The sequence below is a fragment of the Drosophila takahashii genome, chromosome 3R (assembly GCF_030179915.1).
Source record: "Drosophila takahashii strain IR98-3 E-12201 chromosome 3R, DtakHiC1v2, whole genome shotgun sequence".
Taxonomy (NCBI): domain Eukaryota; kingdom Metazoa; phylum Arthropoda; class Insecta; order Diptera; family Drosophilidae; genus Drosophila; species Drosophila takahashii.
In genome coordinates this window covers 25,528,272-25,544,646 of record NC_091681.1, presented here as the reverse complement: position 1 = coordinate 25,544,646, position 16,375 = coordinate 25,528,272, and the positions used below count along the sequence as shown (strand labels likewise).

Sequence of the window (16,375 nt, the reverse complement as noted above, 5' to 3'; positions counted from 1 at the left end):
ATTGGCAAGCAACCGCAACCACGAAACCGAACAACAACGTCTAGTAAACAAGAGATTACATTTATACGAATACATATTATATGCTGCAAGTATGTAAAAGCGCGCAATAGAAATGTCCTTTCCCGCTTTCGATTCCACTTAAAGAAGAACCCGAAAGTAGCGAGCAGGCCGATTTAAGCAAAAGTAATACTTATTGAATAAACCAAATTGAACTTTAGGTTTTAAAGTTTTAAAACGTAGAGCATACCCATACTCACATGCATGAGCATTATTAAATAAAAACGAGATCGCGCGTTAACCAGTTAAAGAGAAAGCATGACATTAATGGCAACACAATATTATATATGTAAATATATGTGTTTATGCATACATATATATGTATATTTATCGCATAGAACTAACACCAAAGATACATGCATGTTAGCAGAAATAATAAATAAATAAATAAATTATAATTAAACCAAAGTGGTATTCTTTTATATGGCAGTTTTTGTTTGGGAAATTGTTAAATTAATTTAAACGATTTCCAAATTTTAGACTACCTTTGTAGCATGTTTTAAAGTGTTTAAATAAATATATTAAAGCTTACATTGGGCATAAAAAATATAGAACACTTTTGGGCAAATCATTTTTAAGAGCGAAATATTTAAATTGGGTTATTATAAATGGTAGATACAATTACAATGCTAAGGGCCTAAATATAAAGAGAACTGGAAATATCATTTAAGTAAATAAATAACTCTTTTGGCTTACTTTTTTTTGCAAGTCATAAAAGGGTATCTTATCGATTCAGGTTTTTAAAATCCCAATCTATTACATTTTCAAAGGTTATCTTTGCTCAAACTTATCATGCAAAAGCTCAGCACACTGATAGCCAATGATTTAAATTGATGTAGGCTAGAAGTTTCTTTAGATTGGAATCAATTTCCACTGGGCAGGCAATTAGAACAGACTTGCCATGAATCGCTGGTTGAATCGCGTTGCCGTCGTCACAGGCGCTAGTGCTGGAATCGGAGAAGCCTGCTGCCGGGATCTGGTGGCCAAGGGAATGGTAGTGGTGGGCCTGGCCCGCCGGGAGAAGGTTCTCCAAGACATCAAATCCTCCCTGCCCGCCGACCAGGCTGCCCGGTTCCACACCCGCCCCTGTGATGTCAGCAACGAGCAGCAGGTCAAGGAGACCTTCGCTTGGATCGACCGGACTTTGGGTGGTGCCGATGTGCTTATCAACAATGCCGGGATAGTGCGGAAGATCAACCTCACGGATGAGGGGAACTCGGACGATGTGCGGGCCATTCTGGACGTCAATGTGCTGGGAGTGACCTGGTGCACCCGCCAGATGTTCCAATCGCTGCAGCGCCGCAAGGTGAACGATGGCCATGTGGTGATCATCAACAGCGTGGTGGGTCACATAGTGCCCGCAGTGGAGGACTTCAGCCTGAACATGTATGCGCCCTCCAAGCATGCCATCACCGCGCTAACCGAGATCCTGCGACAGGAGTTCAACAAGAAGGGCACCAAGACCAAGATTACGGTGAGTCAAGCTTCCTAAATAGGCTCACCTACTAGTTACCTACTTATTTCCCTTTCCAGAGCGTCAGCCCCGGCGTTGTGGACACGGAAATCTTCGAAGCGGGCTCTTGGGATCAGCCCAGTGGCATGCCCATGCTGCGATCCGCGGATATAGCCGATGCAGTGACCTATTGCATCCAAACGCCCCCGAATGTCCAGATACATGAGCTCATTATCAAGCCTGTTGGTGAGGCCTTTTGAAGTGACCACTCCGATAAGAAGGCCAAGTGTCCACTTCAAACTGAACAAATAAACAAATTTAATTAGTTGCAAAAGTTGACAGACTAAAAATAAAACTGCTGACTAATGACAATAATAAATATGCCCTTTATTTAAACTTATCGCTTAAGCTTGCTTGTAAAGAGGGTTTTCTGAAATCATATTCGATTCCCCTGAAATAAAATTGTGAAAAAAGGAACGTATTTAATTTAAAATTGTTCTCAAAAAGCTTTTAGGCTGCTGATAAATCAGCTTATGACATTGTATCTTTTATTTATGCAAGTCATTTTCTGGGTGCAGCTTATCGATGTGTGTGGCGGCAGAGATCGAGCAGAACGCCCGCTGAATGCAAAGCTACAGACCGCTGATATAAATGCATTTACATACACATAAGGAAAGCAATGAGCTTAAACAATCGCATTGAATGTAAATGAGATCATTGTACAAATAGCCTGCAATTCATCCAGACCTCTCGCCATGAACCGCTGGCTGAATCGCGTTGCCGTCGTCACAGGTGCCAGTTCTGGAATCGGAGCGGCCTGCTGCCGGGATCTGGTGGCCAAGGGAATGGTAGTGGTGGGCCTGGCCAGAAGGGAGCAGCGTCTCCAGGAGCTCAAGGCAGGTCTGCCCGCCGATCAGGCGTCCCGGTTCCACAGCCGCCCTTGTGATGTCAGCAATGAGGAACAGGTTAAGGAGACCTTCGCTTGGATCGATCAAACTTTAGGTGGGGCCGATGTGCTTATCAATAATGCCGGAATAGTGCGAAATACCCAAATTACGGACGAAGGGAACTCTGAGGACTTGCGGGCCATTCTGGAGACCAATGTACTGGGCGTGACCTGGTGCACTCGGCAGATGTTTCAGTCCCTGCAGCGTCGCAAGGTGAACGATGGTCATGTGGTGATCATCAACAGCGTGGTGGGTCACCAAGTGCCCATGATGGAGGGAGTTAACTTTAACATGTACGCGCCATCCAAGCACGCGATCACCGCCTTAACCGAGGTCCTGCGTCAGGAGTTTATCAAAAAAGGCACAAAGCACAAGATAACTGTGGGTAAACATGCCTCAAAACGTGTTGTTTTTAATGATTCACTTTTTCAGAGCATCAGCCCCGGCGTTGTTGATACGGAAATCTTCGAAGCTGGCTCATGGGATCTACCGAGTGCTATGCCCATGTTGAGGTCGGAAGATATCGCCGATGCGGTCTCATATTGCATCCAAACGCCCCCGAATGTGCAGATACATGAGCTCACTATCAAGCCTGTTGGCGAACTCATATGAAGAGCCTTCTGTATCTCGATACGGAAATGAATATGCTCACTCCGCATAAAACAAATAAACTTTCTAATTGAGTCAAACACTATAGAAGGTGCTTCAAAAAGATATTGAGCAAAATATAAAGTTTTAATCTTCCAACTTTTGCAATAACATTTTGGTTTCCAGCAAACATTTCTTTTCTAATATTTGAATTTTACATGAGTTTGAGTGATTTTTAAGGAATCTTCAAATCCCTTACCCAATATCTAAAACTCGTCATCTTCTTTTTCGTCCGTATAACTAAAGGCTTGAGAGTTTTCGGTATAACGCCTTCTTTGAGGATAAAATTCAACACAATAACCGCTGTCGAAGGTATTGTATGAATAGGAGACGTTTAAATATACCTCATCAATAGCGTCCACCTATAAGAAGAAACAATTTTATAAGGCGATTGTGTCATAAATATTATTACTCACATGAAAGTCCGGGAAAGGAGAGTGTTCAATTAGACAAAGGTTTAAAGGTTCTTGACGAGCAGGATCCCTTATCGATTTCAGAATTTCGTTAATTTTGCTAACAAGGTTTGTAGCCAATAATTCTCCTTCCATGGTGACGCACTCGAGCTTTTGACAGGACTGAATAATCGGCAACACGCTTTCAATATTATTTCTCTCCCAAAACGAACGAACTATGCAAAATGTTTTAAGTTCTAGTAGTTTGCCTATATCTGGTAATATATCACATTCCATTTCGCACGAAATGTTTAAATTTAATAACGATTTAATTCGTGATATTTCACGGATCTCTTCAGAACACAAACTGGTTAATGCGTGCAGTTCTTGTAGCGTTGACTCACTTTTAAGAGCAAAACGACGGTAAAGTTCATTAAGACGACCTTCAGCTCCGTCGATAATTAGTACTTTCAGTGTTTTTATATTTGCCAAAATTTCTATGCCCGGTTCATTTCGCAACGAGCATTTTAAGGACTCCAGTTTTTCAAGCTCAACAAAATATTTACATTCAGTAAACCCGATACAGAAATTAAATTCTAATTTTTGAAGATTCGATGGCAATGATTTGAGTGTCACTTCATTCAATGAGTTTATACAAAAACGCACTTCATCCTTGTAAAATTGGTCAACAGCTAGGTGATTTAGGTTTGGAAACTTTTTCAGGATTGGCGCACATTCCAAATTAAAATTTTGTACACGCAAACTATGTAGATTTTTTAGTTCATCAATGTCAGGCATTCGTGGTAAGTCCAATTTGTTCACTTGAAGATGCTGAAGCCTAGTACCGTTTAAAGAAAACGCAGAAATGAATTCTTTCAGAGGGTGTCTCTCAGAGTCAAAAATGAATTCTTTAATACTCGACTCAGCTAGATCTAAATAGGATTGAAAGTTTAGCATGTCGGAAGTTCGGCACTCCAGCTTTTTTAGTGACCTTATTCGGGAAACCTGGTAAGCCTCGTCGGGATAGAGTTGCCCACAAGAAATGTATTGAATTTTATTAGTTTCAGCCAGTTTTTCAAAAAGAGGAACATGGCTTCCATATCCGACAATTTCCAACTCTTCAAGATTAATTAGTTCAGCCAATTTTTCAATACCAGCTGTGTTGGACATGGAGCATTTTAGATCCTTAATGCTTTGAATTTCAGAAACTTTGGAAATATCTTTAAAATCGTAACGCCTTGAAGAAAAATGTTCCGTCTGGTATGTTAATTCTGAGATATCCAATGCTTGAATTCTACATAATTTGCTGCTGGCAAAAGCTTCAAAGAAAGGATTAAGAGATGCTAAATCCACATTTCCTGAAATTTGCAGGGTGTTTATGCTATTAAGTTGAGCCAGGAAATTCAAAATATCGGCACGAACATTCTCTTTAAATTCAATTTGAAGGCTTTTTTCGATCTTATTCAGGGTCATACTGAATCTATGGCACATTATGGTGGCTTGTACCTTACATGCAGTTAGCAAATCAAAGACTAACTTGGAATTGAAGCAATCGATGGAATCGCGGACATTGATCGCCAGGTGTTGGAGGTTAGTTAATTGACTTAAATGCTTAATTGAGCTCCATTTTCTGATATGGCACGCCAGATACCGAATTGATTCTATTTTCGCTAACTCCATTGTCTCCAATTCATCTATAGAACCATAGTGAATTCTGAAGGATTTTAAAGAAGTGGGTCCTTTCAGGGCCATTGATTGAAGGAATTTGGCAATAGCTTCGGGATAATTCGACCCCGTACATCTTTTAAATATAACCAAGCGACTCAGTCTGGGCAGATTTGATAAAGAACTCAATTGACTAATGTCCGAATCGTAATGTAGCTTGAATTCCAGTTCTTCCGTATATCTGTCGAATCTTATTCTGACCTCGTCAACTTCAGGTATTGCTACGAGAGATTCCTCTATTAAACTTTTGTCTTCTGATATTTCATGTACATCGTATGCGGCTTTTATAAACTCATTTTCGTAATGCGAAAAATGTTTTTCGAAATATCGTAGTGAGTCAAGAGCATGAAAAGTAATGGACCGATTTTTATCGCGATTCTCTTTTAAAGGATCTTCGATGGTCAGCATCAATGGTGGTAGACTTCTAGGTCTGTGCCATTTCCTTAAATCTTTAAAAAAAAGCATTTGCACACCGCTTTCTTGAATTCCAGTAATAATAAGGTTTTTTAAATTTGGCAACTTTACTAGCGGTGCATATTGGGCAGCTCCTCCTTCCGCGTTGAACGTAAGTTTTAGTTCCTCAAGATTTTTGCAATGCGGTACGATAGTTGAAAAACTCCCATCAATTTCATTGCCTTCGAAGAACAACTTTGTCAAATTTGGGAGCGAGATACAGATGTCAGATAAAGCGTCTGCAGTTATTTTAACGTCTAAGTCTAATGCCTCGCTGTTTGTTAGGTTTTCCGAGATGTCTAAAAATATAAAAAAAAAAATCAGTCTAAACTTTTCTGTAGAAAACTGAAATAGATCGGTAAAAAATTTAAAAATTTTAAAAATGAAGATCAGATTTGATCACGACTTACCTTTAAAGCTTATGTTTACATATGCTAAATCGATTCCGTCTTTAAGGTGTTCAAAAGCCAATTCAACAGTGAACGGATTTTTTTCTCTGACAGATTGCAGATAAGAGCCCCACAACCATTTATTTTGTTTGTTTGATAACTTATTGATGCATAGATCTATCAGCTGCTTTGTGATTCTGCATGCAAGAACCAACTCCAGTTCTTCGTACAAACGTTTATGGTGGACCGCAAACAACTCCAGGATAAATTCATGGGCCAGCACAAAGTTTAATAAGTCATTATACCTCCAAATACCCATTACGATGCTCGGGTTTTTCATGTTGCAATCAGCAATTACGTAGTTTAAAATCTCCAAGAGGCAGTCGGGGTTGAGAATAAATTGGCCGTTCTCGTCCATTTCGTAAACTGATCAATTAGTCACCAATGTCCAAATCAAGCTATTTGAGTCCAGCAGATGCTAATTTCAAATAAAAAACGAGGTAGAATTGAATAATCAATGAATATCAACGAAACACAAATTTAGGCTTAATAATAAAAATTTATATTAAATATTTTATGGCTATTTTTGTTCTGTTTTTTGGAAATTCTAAGAATACACACCGGTTATTTGATAAAAAAAAGGTTTAGTTTAAACCTAGTTTATATATCAAAACACGCAATTTCAAAATTTAATGACAAACTTCTCTTGTTCTTTTAGAAGAAAACATGTGCTCGTAAATTTTTAAGAAATCAAGGGAACTTCATCTCTGAGCAGATGGTTTTATGGTGAAGTTTATTTATTTGAAATCTATTTAGTTCTTTTGTTTACCTTATTCGATTTCGAGATGGGTGCTTACTGATCGGGAGTTTTAGGGATGAGATTTACTTTGTGGGAAATAATGTGTGGTGCATTGAGATTGCTGACTATGGAATTTAGCCAACCAAAATTCAAAATAAACACACGGAATACCCCAAACACAAAAGGTATCGATTGTCCTCAACTATCGATTGCAGACAATACATCTATCGATACTGGATTCCGCACACTAGCCAGCAGTTTGTAGTTCGTGTCGGGATTGTTTTTTAGTTTAATATTTCTCAATTCTTACACCGTTAATTGCCCAATTGGTCAACACTTCCAAATTGCAATAAATTCAGTAGAGCCATATTTCACGGTTTTCACCGCCGTCGCGTTTCCTTGCCCCTTGAAAGCTAATTGAATTACCCACGCACACAATCGCAGCCATCGCATCGACGTCATAAGCTATTTCCGTCGATAATAGGCTCCAAAGATCCAGAACATGGACCCCAAACAACAGGCCCAGGAGGAGGTGGTGGCCCCCGTGGCCCCGCTGCTGGAGGATCAGCTGGAGCTGGACATGAAGCACTGCTTCGAGAACCTGATTGTGATCGACGTGGGTGCGAATCTGACCAACAAGAAGTATAGCCGTGATCTGGATTCCGTGGTGCAGAGAGCCAGAGACGCAGGTTCGTGCAGCAGACTCAATATATACGATATGCGCATTATTAATGAGACCCGGGCAGTGTCTTCGTTTTGGGGCGAGGCTGCGAAAACACCCCAGACAGCCAGAAGGTCAGGCGATAAGTGAGCAACAAGTGTGCTAATGTTTTGAAATACCCTTACCCTTGCAGAGGGTATAGTGAACTGAGTATGGAGTTGGTATGACTAGCATTTGGTATATAATCAGCATTTCAGTTGTATAAATAGCTCAGTATGGGTTAAAACTGGTTTTGAAAACCATAACGTATACTTAGGATCAAGAATCCATTGATCGTATATATAACACTATTATAACTCCGCCTATTTTAGTTAAATTTGGTACCCAGAAATACACTTTTATTTTAAATATTTAATTAAAGACTTTTATAGGGTACCCAAGTTTCACCTTCTCTTTATCTCCTGTATGTGGCACACTGCAAGATGCACTAACTTTCTCCCGCCTTCTCGTTTCAGGTGTTCAGAAACTAATGGTTCACGGCACTTCGGTCAAATCGAGCAAGGAAGCGCTGCGCCTCTCGCGCATCTATCCCGACATAATCTACTCAACTGCTGGCATTCATCCGCACGACTCCAAGTCCATCGTGGAGGAGCCGGCCACATGGTTCGACCTGGAGCACATCGCCCAGGCACAGGAGTGCGTGGCGATCGGGCCCTGCGGCCTGGACTACCAGCGGGACTTCTCCGAGCCGGACGCCCAGAAGCAGATCTTCGCCAAGCAGCTGCACCTGGCCGTCCGGCTGAACAAACCTCTGTTGATCCACGAGCGGTCGGCTCAGCACGATTTACTCGAAATACTCGACAAGTATGAGTCGTAGATCTGGTTTACGTAGCTTCTAACCTGTGTTTCCCCCCGCAGATTCGAGAATCTGCCGCCTGTGATCGTCAGAGGTTTCATGGGCACCGCCGAGGAGGCTCTAAAGTACCTAGAGCGCAGGTTCTACATCAGCCTGACGGGCTACCTGTGCAAGGACAAATCGGACACTGGCGTTCGCCGACTGCTGGAGGATGGCACGCTGCCGCTGGACAGACTGCTGGTGGAGACGGATGCTCCGTTCATGTACCCGAATACAAGGGCTTCCAAGCTGCCGCAACACGTGAAAACAGGCATCACCGAACGCTCTTTGTTGTACTTACACAGGTGGGAGTGATATTATAGCTCATATTAGGACAATCTTCTAATGGTTTCGAGTACCCTTCAGATATTGTACCTTCCAACGCAACGAGCCCTGCAGTCTGCCGGCCATTGTGGAGATGATAGCCGCCTTCATGAAGAAAACCCCCGATGAGGTGGCCCTGGCCACCGCCTTTAATGCCCTGAAACTGTTTGGCCTGTCCTAGAAAACTAACACGAAGCAACATGGAACTGAACGAGAAAGTGTGCTTTACACCCGTAACTCTATAGATTCAACGAGCCTGAGATTCACGATAGACTCATACCTATGTGCCTTAACCACTAATCGAATTCAGGATGAAGCGCTCATCCTGATCCCCACACAAATACGAACCCCATTGCATGCGAAAAGTACGTATACGTATATACTACCTATATAATCAACCCCCGTGCCGTAAAGGTGCAAGCTATCGATCGAAGTTTGCAGGGTCTAGCTGTAAGTTGTTGGAATTTCCCGAGCAATTGCTTTATTTACCATTATTGAGAAACGGTGCCAAGGTGGTGCCGCGTGGAAGTCGACTCCGGATTTGCCTGGGTCGACGCTTCACGCCTCGAAGCGCGCGCTTCGTTTTAGATGTTAAGTGCTGCAGCTTGTCTTCTGTTTGTTTCTTCTGTATTTAGGCTAGAATCATTACTTTTAGTTCGTGTCTCTGTTAGCCCGTAGTCGTATTTTTGTAAATATTTATTCTTGTTGCGTCGATGACGATGAAGATGATGATGATGATGATTATGGGAAACGTAATGTGATCATTTTAAAAGCTAAATATTTATATGATATTCAACATACAAACACATTAGTTAGGCTATGAAACATATTGAATATCGTGTGCCTATACAAACTATATATTTTGTTATATTTACATATACAAAAGCGTTGAACTGAACTGATCGACCCGCGGAGGTTGCATAAAATCCGCTTTGTGCCCATTGTCCGCACACAGACACACACTATTTTCCATTTGAATAAAGCGAATTTGAAACCCAAACGAACAAAAGGCCGCTTTCATACGTCATTGCGTGTATTTTTGGTTGGTTAGCACACTTAAAAGCGCTGAATGTGGCGCAAGTCCTCGAACTGCTCCAGCCGATGCAAATTGTCCCACCACAGCTTCAGGCGGTGCTGGAGGATCAGCGAGAACCAGGGCGTCAGCGGGGCACTGAACTTGGCCACCGCCTCGTCGATCTTGTCGCGCCGCAGGAAGCGCACCTCGCTGACCTCGTTGCTGTTCGGCCGCAGGGTCACGTCCTTCTGCAGGAAGAGGATGTAGTCGATCTCGTGCTCGCCCCACACGCCGTCGCCTGTGTCCGCGTAGTGGATGCGGGTCAGGTAGCGAAAGTCCTGCGGCTGCAGCTCCTCCGTGGGAATGCCCAGTTCGTAGTTGAGGCGCCGCTGGGCGGCCAGTCGGATGCCCAGGGCACCGCTCTCCTCACGCTCCTGCTCGATCTCGTGGAGCGGATGGCTGCAGCAGGCATTGGTGTAGGTGTTCGGGAAGGTAATCTACGGATGCAGTTTGTTAGAGAGCCAGTTAAGAGACGATTTCGCTGGGATTTCACCTTGTGAGACGATCGCTTCTGCACCAGCATCTCGCCCTGCGAATTGAAGAGGAAAACACTGAAGGCGCGGTGCAGCTTCACATCCTTCGTCTCCGGGTGCACCCGGTGGCAGTCCGCCTTGGAGGCTGCCCCAGTGGCCCGGTCGTTGGCGTCCACCAGGATGCACTGCTCCTTGAGGGCCTGCGCCTGGAGGGGATCGTGCACGGCGGAGGACTCCGTGGGCTCCTGGCGCTGCTGCTGACGGCCCACCGCCGTCGTGGAGCAGCCGCGCGGCCAGGAGACGCGGGGCAGCAGGAGATTCAAGCGCGAGGCCAACATTTTTGGTAAATGACTAGTTTCGAGTGGGGCCAAAACAAATATGAAAGTGAAACTTCGTAATGCAGCGCGGCGGGGCTGCCAACTCGCTCGATTTCGCGAACAGCTGTTCCGGAACCGACGCGGCAGCCCTGGTCCTGGTGATACACAATTTGCTCATAATCAGTTTTTCGCCCCCGTCGTCGAAGTAAAATAAAATTGTAAATAGCCTAGCAGCTGCCTGAGCCAGATCTCGAAAAATGGTGAGTATTTAATGTGCTATAAGCTTAGATCCGTTAGTAAATAAATCCCTTCCCTAAGATCCGCTTCATACTCATACAAAACCGAGCTGGAAAAACTCGCCTGGCCAAGTGGTACATGAACTTCGATGACGACGAGAAACAGAAACTGATTGAGGAAGTGCACGCCGTGGTCACAGTGCGGGATGCCAAGCACACCAACTTCGTGGAGGTGGGCTAGAGTCTCTAAGTGTCCCATTGGAACCCTATATATAACCATATAACCACCATCCTCCTCCCCAGTTCCGCAACTTCAAGATCGTCTACCGACGCTATGCGGGCCTCTACTTCTGCATCTGCGTGGACGTGAACGACAACAATCTGTGCTATCTGGAGGCCATCCACAACTTCGTGGAGGTGCTGAACGAGTACTTCCATAACGTGTGCGAGCTGGACCTGGTGTTCAACTTCTACAAGGTGTACAGCGTGGTGGACGAGATGTTCCTGGCGGGCGAGATCCGGGAGACCTCGCAGACGAAGGTGCTCAAGCAGCTGCTCACGCTCAATTCGCTGGAGTAGAGGTCATGGACCGGATCCGCCAGATGCATTCCCCCAGGCGTTACACCCGCTTATCGAATCTTCTTTCATATACTATTACGCGTATTATTATTATTATCTGTAATGTGTTCTCTATGCAAACACTCAAATGTTGAAAGCCGTGTTTAGAATCAATGATGTACCATAAGAGATTGTATGCAAAAGCTATATATTCCTGCATTTTTGGGGGTGTCTCGGGGGTCACAAAAGGCGATAATATTTTTTTCTTCTCTGGTTCCGCCCACTCACCTCCGGTGGCAAGTGCGGCTGCAGCCCTGGTCGAGGGAAAGCCACCGCGCGATCTGGCAACACTGCCAATGCCACTTCGTCATTTTTTCAGTCGCCATTGTTCTCGTTCTCGGCCGTCGAATTTGTGGAAATAAACGTATTTCCCATTTAAATTCGCTGCAATAAATACAATAGCGAGCTGCAAAACACAACACGAACCGAGTGCGAGTCGTTTTCCAGTAATTCGGAGCGCGCAAGTCGAGTAAAAGCGGTCAAAACACCAGCCAGTCCAGGGCCAGAAATCGAATATTTGTTCGTGGCAAATATATAATCTTGTGAAAAAGCCAGAAAATGTCATCTGTGAATCCGGAATAGTAAGTCGTCACACGCCGTTATGCGCAGTAATTTGGGCCCAAAGTGCCCAGTGACTGGTTTTCCACGGATCGAAAAACACTTCCTCGCCCCTGGCCTTCGATAATAGTTTCTTTTATTTTTTCTGCGACGTCATTTCTGCTACGTTTCATTCCCATTCATCATCGAGCAGCCCCACTCCCTTCTTGGCGCTGCCCTCGTTGGCAACTCCAAAAAACAGACGATTCGCTAGAAACATAAAATAGTTTCGGACTTAACAACCGCCCCAAACCAGAAACCAGAATCAAAACTCTGTGTTTCAGCCGATATTTCAGTGAAAATGCATACACACAAGCTGGGGGCGATAGCATAGCTCCGTTCGCCAGCGAAAATCGCGTTAATTGTTGCTCTCCGGACTCCGATTCGGCCATATATATAGTCAGATCCCAAATCGCTGGGCGGGCGGATGAGTCACCTGCGGGGAGAGCGCTTCCCACCCCCAGCGCAATGCTACGTAATCAAAGGCCATTCCAGTTCCACATAATTGCTTTCTCTCACTTAACGAGTATTATATCTAAACCGATCTCGATTCGCACCGTCTAGAAACTCTCCTTCTATAAGTATGAGATTGTAACATTATCACATATCGCTTGAAAATTGGGGGTTGATGTTGGACATCGTGCGATAAGATAAAGCCTGTAGTAAACCGGTTTATGAATATATTACTCTCTGTAGAGACTAAACTATGCCCTCTTTCCGGGAGTTGTGTATTAAAAGTATCTCGAATCTACTTCCTCCCAAGTCTCAACTTAAATATTGAATTTTGTATCTATCTATATACCTTAATTGACTAATTATCTCCTTTTCCCCAGTGACTATCTCTTCAAACTGCTGCTCATCGGAGACTCGGGCGTTGGAAAGTCCTGTCTTCTGCTGCGATTTGCCGATGACACATATACAGAGAGCTATATCAGCACGATCGGAGTGGATTTCGTAAGCGACAAATAGAGTTGTGAAAACCCTATGTGCCTGACTCATAAAATCTTTATCTTGCAGAAAATCAGGACCATAGAACTCGACGGAAAGACCATTAAACTGCAAATTGTAAGCTTACAAAAGGGCGGAGGAGATTCACACCAGAGCTAACTTTACTCTTTACAGTGGGATACTGCTGGCCAGGAGCGCTTCCGCACCATCACGTCGTCATATTACAGGGGCGCCCATGGCATCATCGTCGTTTACGACTGCACGGACCAGGAGTCCTTCAACAATGTGAAGCAGTGGCTGGAGGAGATCGAGCGGTACGCCTGCGAGAATGTCAACAAGTTGCTGGTGGGCAACAAGAGCGACTTGACCACCAAGAAGGTCGTCGACCACACCACAGCTGCGGTGCGTAGTAAATTGCGAGGTAAATCTTAGGTACATACTGATTAGGATCTCTGTTTCCCAAAACTGCAGGAGTACGCCGCCCAGTTAGGCATTCCATTCCTTGAAACTTCGGCCAAGAGCGCCACCAACGTGGAGCAGGCCTTCATGACGATGGCGGCCGAGATCAAGAACCGCGTCGGGCCGCCGTCCAGCGCCACCGACAACGCTAGCAAAGTGAAAATCGATCAAGGACGTCCAGTGGAAAACACCAAGTCCGGTTGCTGCTGAATAACTCTGATTGTGAATCATTATTTTATTATACAATTAAACAAAATTTAAATATAATAAATTAAAACGGAAACCACACAATAATAATAAAACAGAAAACAGAAAGAAGCGAAAACGATGGCGGATCCACGAAATCGTAATTATAATAACTAATTCTGTAATAACAATAATGATGAGGAATGACGAGTAGTGCGTTTGTATGATCCTAACCGTGATCCAATTCGATAAACACTAAGCAAATATGTATTAGGTATGTAGCCAACCAGATCCAGACTTCAGACATCCCCACACACATACACACACCAAGGACTTGGATCCTGATACTAACCGTCTTTCTGATTTCAGCAGTTCTGTTCATAAGTAGTGCAAAGCAAAAGCAAGCAAATTCGGTGTAGCAACTAACTTAATATAACTCTAACCTACAGTAAGAAGTTACCTATCACAGCAGCGCGAAAACGAAAAAACGATACCGAAACCGAGAGAAACCAATATGTACTATTAACTACACATTAATTGAGCGAAGGCGACGGCAAGAGCAATTAAACTTGTACTGTGTCAGCTACTACTTACCACTATGTATACATATGTATGTGTTTAAATTACAAATACAATTTTCTAAACATATTATCTCTAGCGAACGTGCTCGTCACTTGTCTCTGTCATATTGAAATTTTATGTAAATCGAAAGGAACCCAAAACCGAACGAACATTTTTAGAATTAACATCGCGCGATTGTGTGTTTGTATTTTCGTGTGACGCAAGGGATTTGTTTAGGCACATAATTAGTGTAATAATGACGACATAGCAATGAAGTTGAATAAAAATGATTGCGTGAGAGTATATAAATTGAAAGGTTTGGGATCAAGGACACCAGTATACACTTTAGTTTCGGTTTTCACTGTCGCCCGAATTTGAATCTTAATTTTGCTTAAGTCTAATAAAATCAATCTGTACCAATGCCTATAAACAATTTGTTTTATTTCGCTTTTTTGGACAGATTCCAAAGACTTGAGTGAAGGCCGGAACGAATCCGCACATACAGCTGTGAAAAAAATAATAGCACCACTAACCCAAAAAAACTTTAACTAGTCACCCTACTCACATTTTTTAACTTTTTTAACTTTTCAAAACGGGTTTCAAATAGTATGACTAAACATAATTTGAATATGAAAAAAAATGTTAGCTTTATAAAAGGTTTCTGGACTTATTTAAGAAAATCTATGCAAAACTGGAAAAACGTACGAAAAAAATAATAGCACCACTTCTCTAAAAATAGAATAAAAGGTAGAAAAATGACAAATGGGTAACTTAATCTTAAGTTGGCGGTAGCTAACAAGTAAATCTAAGTTTAAAGTGTAAATCTTTTGCGATTTTTGGATATAATGACTTACTATCGATTAAACAAGTCAGGACCCTACCTATAAAGGAATTGGGGCCCAAAAGTCATGATATATTTTCAAATTTTGTTCGGAAATGATTTAAGACGTTTTAGATTAACTGTATAAACTGTCTTAAAAAAAAAAACTCGAATATTTTTGGTTGTGTTATGGTCAAGCGAGTACACAAGTCAATGTATATTGCTTACTGAGTACTTTCGAACACTTTCTTTGCTATCCTGACCGTGATCCTGGCCGGATTTTATTGGTCAAAGATTCATTTAAGAAGTATTTTGTATTCAGTTTAAGCTACGAATTACTACCGTATTACTATTTACATCATAGGATGATTCATGAACGATGTATTCATCCGTATTGATCTTACTTCAAGAAGGAAAAACAAGCCTATGTTAATACTAGGTCCATGCTCAATAAATGGATGTTTTGGTACCGTGTTTTTGGTCAATTTAGGTGTTTAGAAGACACATGACTTATAAAATGGATTTCTTCTTACCCAATTTAACTTTGCCTTCACACATTCTGATAAGTTTTGCGGGCATTCATTTGTAACTTTTTATGACGAGCCCTATGCCCTTGTAAATGTGTTTCGCATTTCGGATAGGATTTTTTTTTAAGTGCATGTTTTATAAATTTGTTTATTGAAACATTATCCAATTATTAAAATATTCGCTATTATTTTAAGCACGTGTTTTAGTTTTGTTTTGGCCCTGATAAGATTCTTTGTGCTTTGTAATATCAAATAAAAACACCTCTAAACGAGGTAAAAAACTAGTGACGATCGCACCTTCAACGTACAAAAGTTCTGATATCAACTTTTGTGACGAAAAATGATTTTAGATGCGACTAAATAAGTACGTGACCTAAAATGTATTCATTCGGCCCGCTTTAGCAAATATTTAATATCTACACGAAAGTTTTTTGTTGTAGCGTGCCGAATGAATAAATTTTAGGTAACGCACTTATTTAGTCGCATCTAAAATCATTTTTCGTCACAAAAGTTGATATCAGAACTTTTGTACGTTGAAGGTGCGATCGTCACTAGTTTTTTACCTCGTTTAGAGGTGTTTTTATTTGATATCAGAAGTTTTTGTTTGTTTACTTTTGCTCTCATAGGTGCTAATGTAAACATTTAAATTTAAATTGGTCAATCATAATTTTTAAACAATTGTATTTTAACGAATTAAGTTAAAAAGGCGTTGAAGTATTTCAAAATACCTTTTAAACGAGGTATAGCACATGTCTGTACCTTTAATAGTGTAGAACTTAAAAACTAACGAAATTTAGCCATTTTTAGCTTTTTTC

At 42.2% G+C, this 16,375-nt stretch overlaps 7 protein-coding genes and 1 long non-coding RNA gene across 8 annotated transcripts; 5 read left to right on the top strand and 3 right to left on the bottom strand.

Moving 5' to 3' along the window:
* Positions 1 to 926: 926 nt before the first annotated feature.
* LOC108061758 (farnesol dehydrogenase-like) lies at positions 927 to 1,889 on the top strand. Its single transcript, XM_017148100.2, has 2 exons — positions 927 to 1,531; positions 1,591 to 1,889. Exons 1-2 carry the CDS (start codon positions 959 to 961, stop codon positions 1,768 to 1,770), a joined length of 753 nt encoding a protein of 250 aa, XP_017003589.1. The 5' UTR covers positions 927 to 958; the 3' UTR covers positions 1,771 to 1,889.
* Positions 1,890 to 2,219: 330 nt separating this feature from the next.
* LOC108061864 (farnesol dehydrogenase) lies at positions 2,220 to 3,170 on the top strand. Its single transcript, XM_017148280.3, has 2 exons — positions 2,220 to 2,838; positions 2,890 to 3,170. Exons 1-2 carry the CDS (start codon positions 2,266 to 2,268, stop codon positions 3,067 to 3,069), a joined length of 753 nt encoding a protein of 250 aa, XP_017003769.2. The 5' UTR covers positions 2,220 to 2,265; the 3' UTR covers positions 3,070 to 3,170.
* A 1-nt stretch (position 3,171) lies between these two features.
* LOC108061863 (uncharacterized) lies at positions 3,172 to 6,528 on the bottom strand. Its single transcript, XM_044394136.2, has 3 exons — positions 6,086 to 6,528; positions 3,522 to 5,974; positions 3,172 to 3,467 (listed from the first exon to the last, which is right to left on the bottom strand). Exons 1-3 carry the CDS (start codon positions 6,480 to 6,482, stop codon positions 3,312 to 3,314), a joined length of 3,006 nt encoding a protein of 1,001 aa, XP_044250071.2. The 5' UTR covers positions 6,483 to 6,528; the 3' UTR covers positions 3,172 to 3,311.
* A 554-nt stretch (positions 6,529 to 7,082) lies between these two features.
* LOC108061813 (3'-5' ssDNA/RNA exonuclease TatD) lies at positions 7,083 to 9,379 on the top strand. Its single transcript, XM_017148210.3, has 4 exons — positions 7,083 to 7,552; positions 8,040 to 8,388; positions 8,443 to 8,724; positions 8,786 to 9,379. Exons 1-4 carry the CDS (start codon positions 7,366 to 7,368, stop codon positions 8,922 to 8,924), a joined length of 957 nt encoding a protein of 318 aa, XP_017003699.2. The 5' UTR covers positions 7,083 to 7,365; the 3' UTR covers positions 8,925 to 9,379.
* A 379-nt stretch (positions 9,380 to 9,758) lies between these two features.
* Positions 9,759 to 10,762, bottom strand: Idi (Isopentenyl-diphosphate delta isomerase). Its single transcript, XM_017148211.3, has 2 exons — positions 10,312 to 10,762; positions 9,759 to 10,255 (listed from the first exon to the last, which is right to left on the bottom strand). Exons 1-2 carry the CDS (start codon positions 10,627 to 10,629, stop codon positions 9,800 to 9,802), a joined length of 774 nt encoding a protein of 257 aa, XP_017003700.2. The 5' UTR covers positions 10,630 to 10,762; the 3' UTR covers positions 9,759 to 9,799.
* Positions 10,738 to 11,609, top strand: AP-2sigma (adaptor protein complex 2, sigma subunit). The gene is made up of 3 exons (XM_017148214.3): positions 10,738 to 10,868; positions 10,927 to 11,076; positions 11,148 to 11,609. The coding sequence occupies exons 1-3, from the start codon at positions 10,866 to 10,868 to the stop codon at positions 11,421 to 11,423; spliced, it is 429 nt and encodes a 142-aa protein (XP_017003703.1). The 5' UTR covers positions 10,738 to 10,865; the 3' UTR covers positions 11,424 to 11,609.
* Positions 11,610 to 11,754: 145 nt separating this feature from the next.
* Rab1 (RAS oncogene family member Rab1) lies at positions 11,755 to 14,646 on the top strand. Its single transcript, XM_017148213.3, has 5 exons — positions 11,755 to 12,043; positions 12,893 to 13,013; positions 13,077 to 13,124; positions 13,182 to 13,409; positions 13,479 to 14,646. The coding sequence occupies exons 1-5, from the start codon at positions 12,021 to 12,023 to the stop codon at positions 13,674 to 13,676; spliced, it is 618 nt and encodes a 205-aa protein (XP_017003702.1). The 5' UTR covers positions 11,755 to 12,020; the 3' UTR covers positions 13,677 to 14,646.
* Positions 11,788 to 12,588, bottom strand: LOC138913570 (uncharacterized). The gene is made up of 2 exons (XR_011419350.1): positions 12,369 to 12,588; positions 11,788 to 12,269 (listed from the first exon to the last, which is right to left on the bottom strand). It is a non-coding gene; the product is annotated as an uncharacterized lncRNA (long non-coding RNA).
* Positions 14,647 to 16,375: the final 1,729 nt, after the last annotated feature.

Coding starts and splice junctions, on each gene's coding strand:
- LOC108061758 (XM_017148100.2), top strand. CDS start 959: ATGAATCGCTGGTTGAATCGCGTTGCCGTCGTCACAGGCGCTAGTGCT. Junction 1,532..1,590: donor GCACCAAGACCAAGATTACG/GTGAGTCAAGCT, acceptor TTCCCTTTCCAG/AGCGTCAGCCCCGGCGTTGT.
- LOC108061864 (XM_017148280.3), top strand. CDS start 2,266: ATGAACCGCTGGCTGAATCGCGTTGCCGTCGTCACAGGTGCCAGTTCT. Junction 2,839..2,889: donor GCACAAAGCACAAGATAACT/GTGGGTAAACAT, acceptor TCACTTTTTCAG/AGCATCAGCCCCGGCGTTGT.
- AP-2sigma (XM_017148214.3), top strand. Junction 11,077..11,147: donor AGCACACCAACTTCGTGGAG/GTGGGCTAGAGT, acceptor CCTCCTCCCCAG/TTCCGCAACTTCAAGATCGT.
- Idi (XM_017148211.3), bottom strand. CDS start 10,629: ATGTTGGCCTCGCGCTTGAATCTCCTGCTGCCCCGCGTCTCCTGGCCG. Junction 10,256..10,311: donor AGAAGCGATCGTCTCACAAG/GTGAAATCCCAG, acceptor CTGCATCCGTAG/ATTACCTTCCCGAACACCTA.
- LOC108061863 (XM_044394136.2), bottom strand. CDS start 6,482: ATGGACGAGAACGGCCAATTTATTCTCAACCCCGACTGCCTCTTGGAG. Junction 5,975..6,085: donor TGTAAACATAAGCTTTAAAG/GTAAGTCGTGAT, acceptor TTATATTTTTAG/ACATCTCGGAAAACCTAACA. Junction 3,468..3,521: donor CTCCTTTCCCGGACTTTCAT/GTGAGTAATAAT, acceptor TTCTTCTTATAG/GTGGACGCTATTGATGAGGT.
- Rab1 (XM_017148213.3), top strand. CDS start 12,021: ATGTCATCTGTGAATCCGGAATA. Junction 12,044..12,892: donor TCATCTGTGAATCCGGAATA/GTAAGTCGTCAC, acceptor CCTTTTCCCCAG/TGACTATCTCTTCAAACTGC. Junction 13,125..13,181: donor AGACCATTAAACTGCAAATT/GTAAGCTTACAA, acceptor TACTCTTTACAG/TGGGATACTGCTGGCCAGGA.
- LOC108061813 (XM_017148210.3), top strand. CDS start 7,366: ATGGACCCCAAACAACAGGCCCAGGAGGAGGTGGTGGCCCCCGTGGCC. Junction 8,389..8,442: donor TTACTCGAAATACTCGACAA/GTATGAGTCGTA, acceptor TTCCCCCCGCAG/ATTCGAGAATCTGCCGCCTG. Junction 8,725..8,785: donor TCTTTGTTGTACTTACACAG/GTGGGAGTGATA, acceptor AGTACCCTTCAG/ATATTGTACCTTCCAACGCA.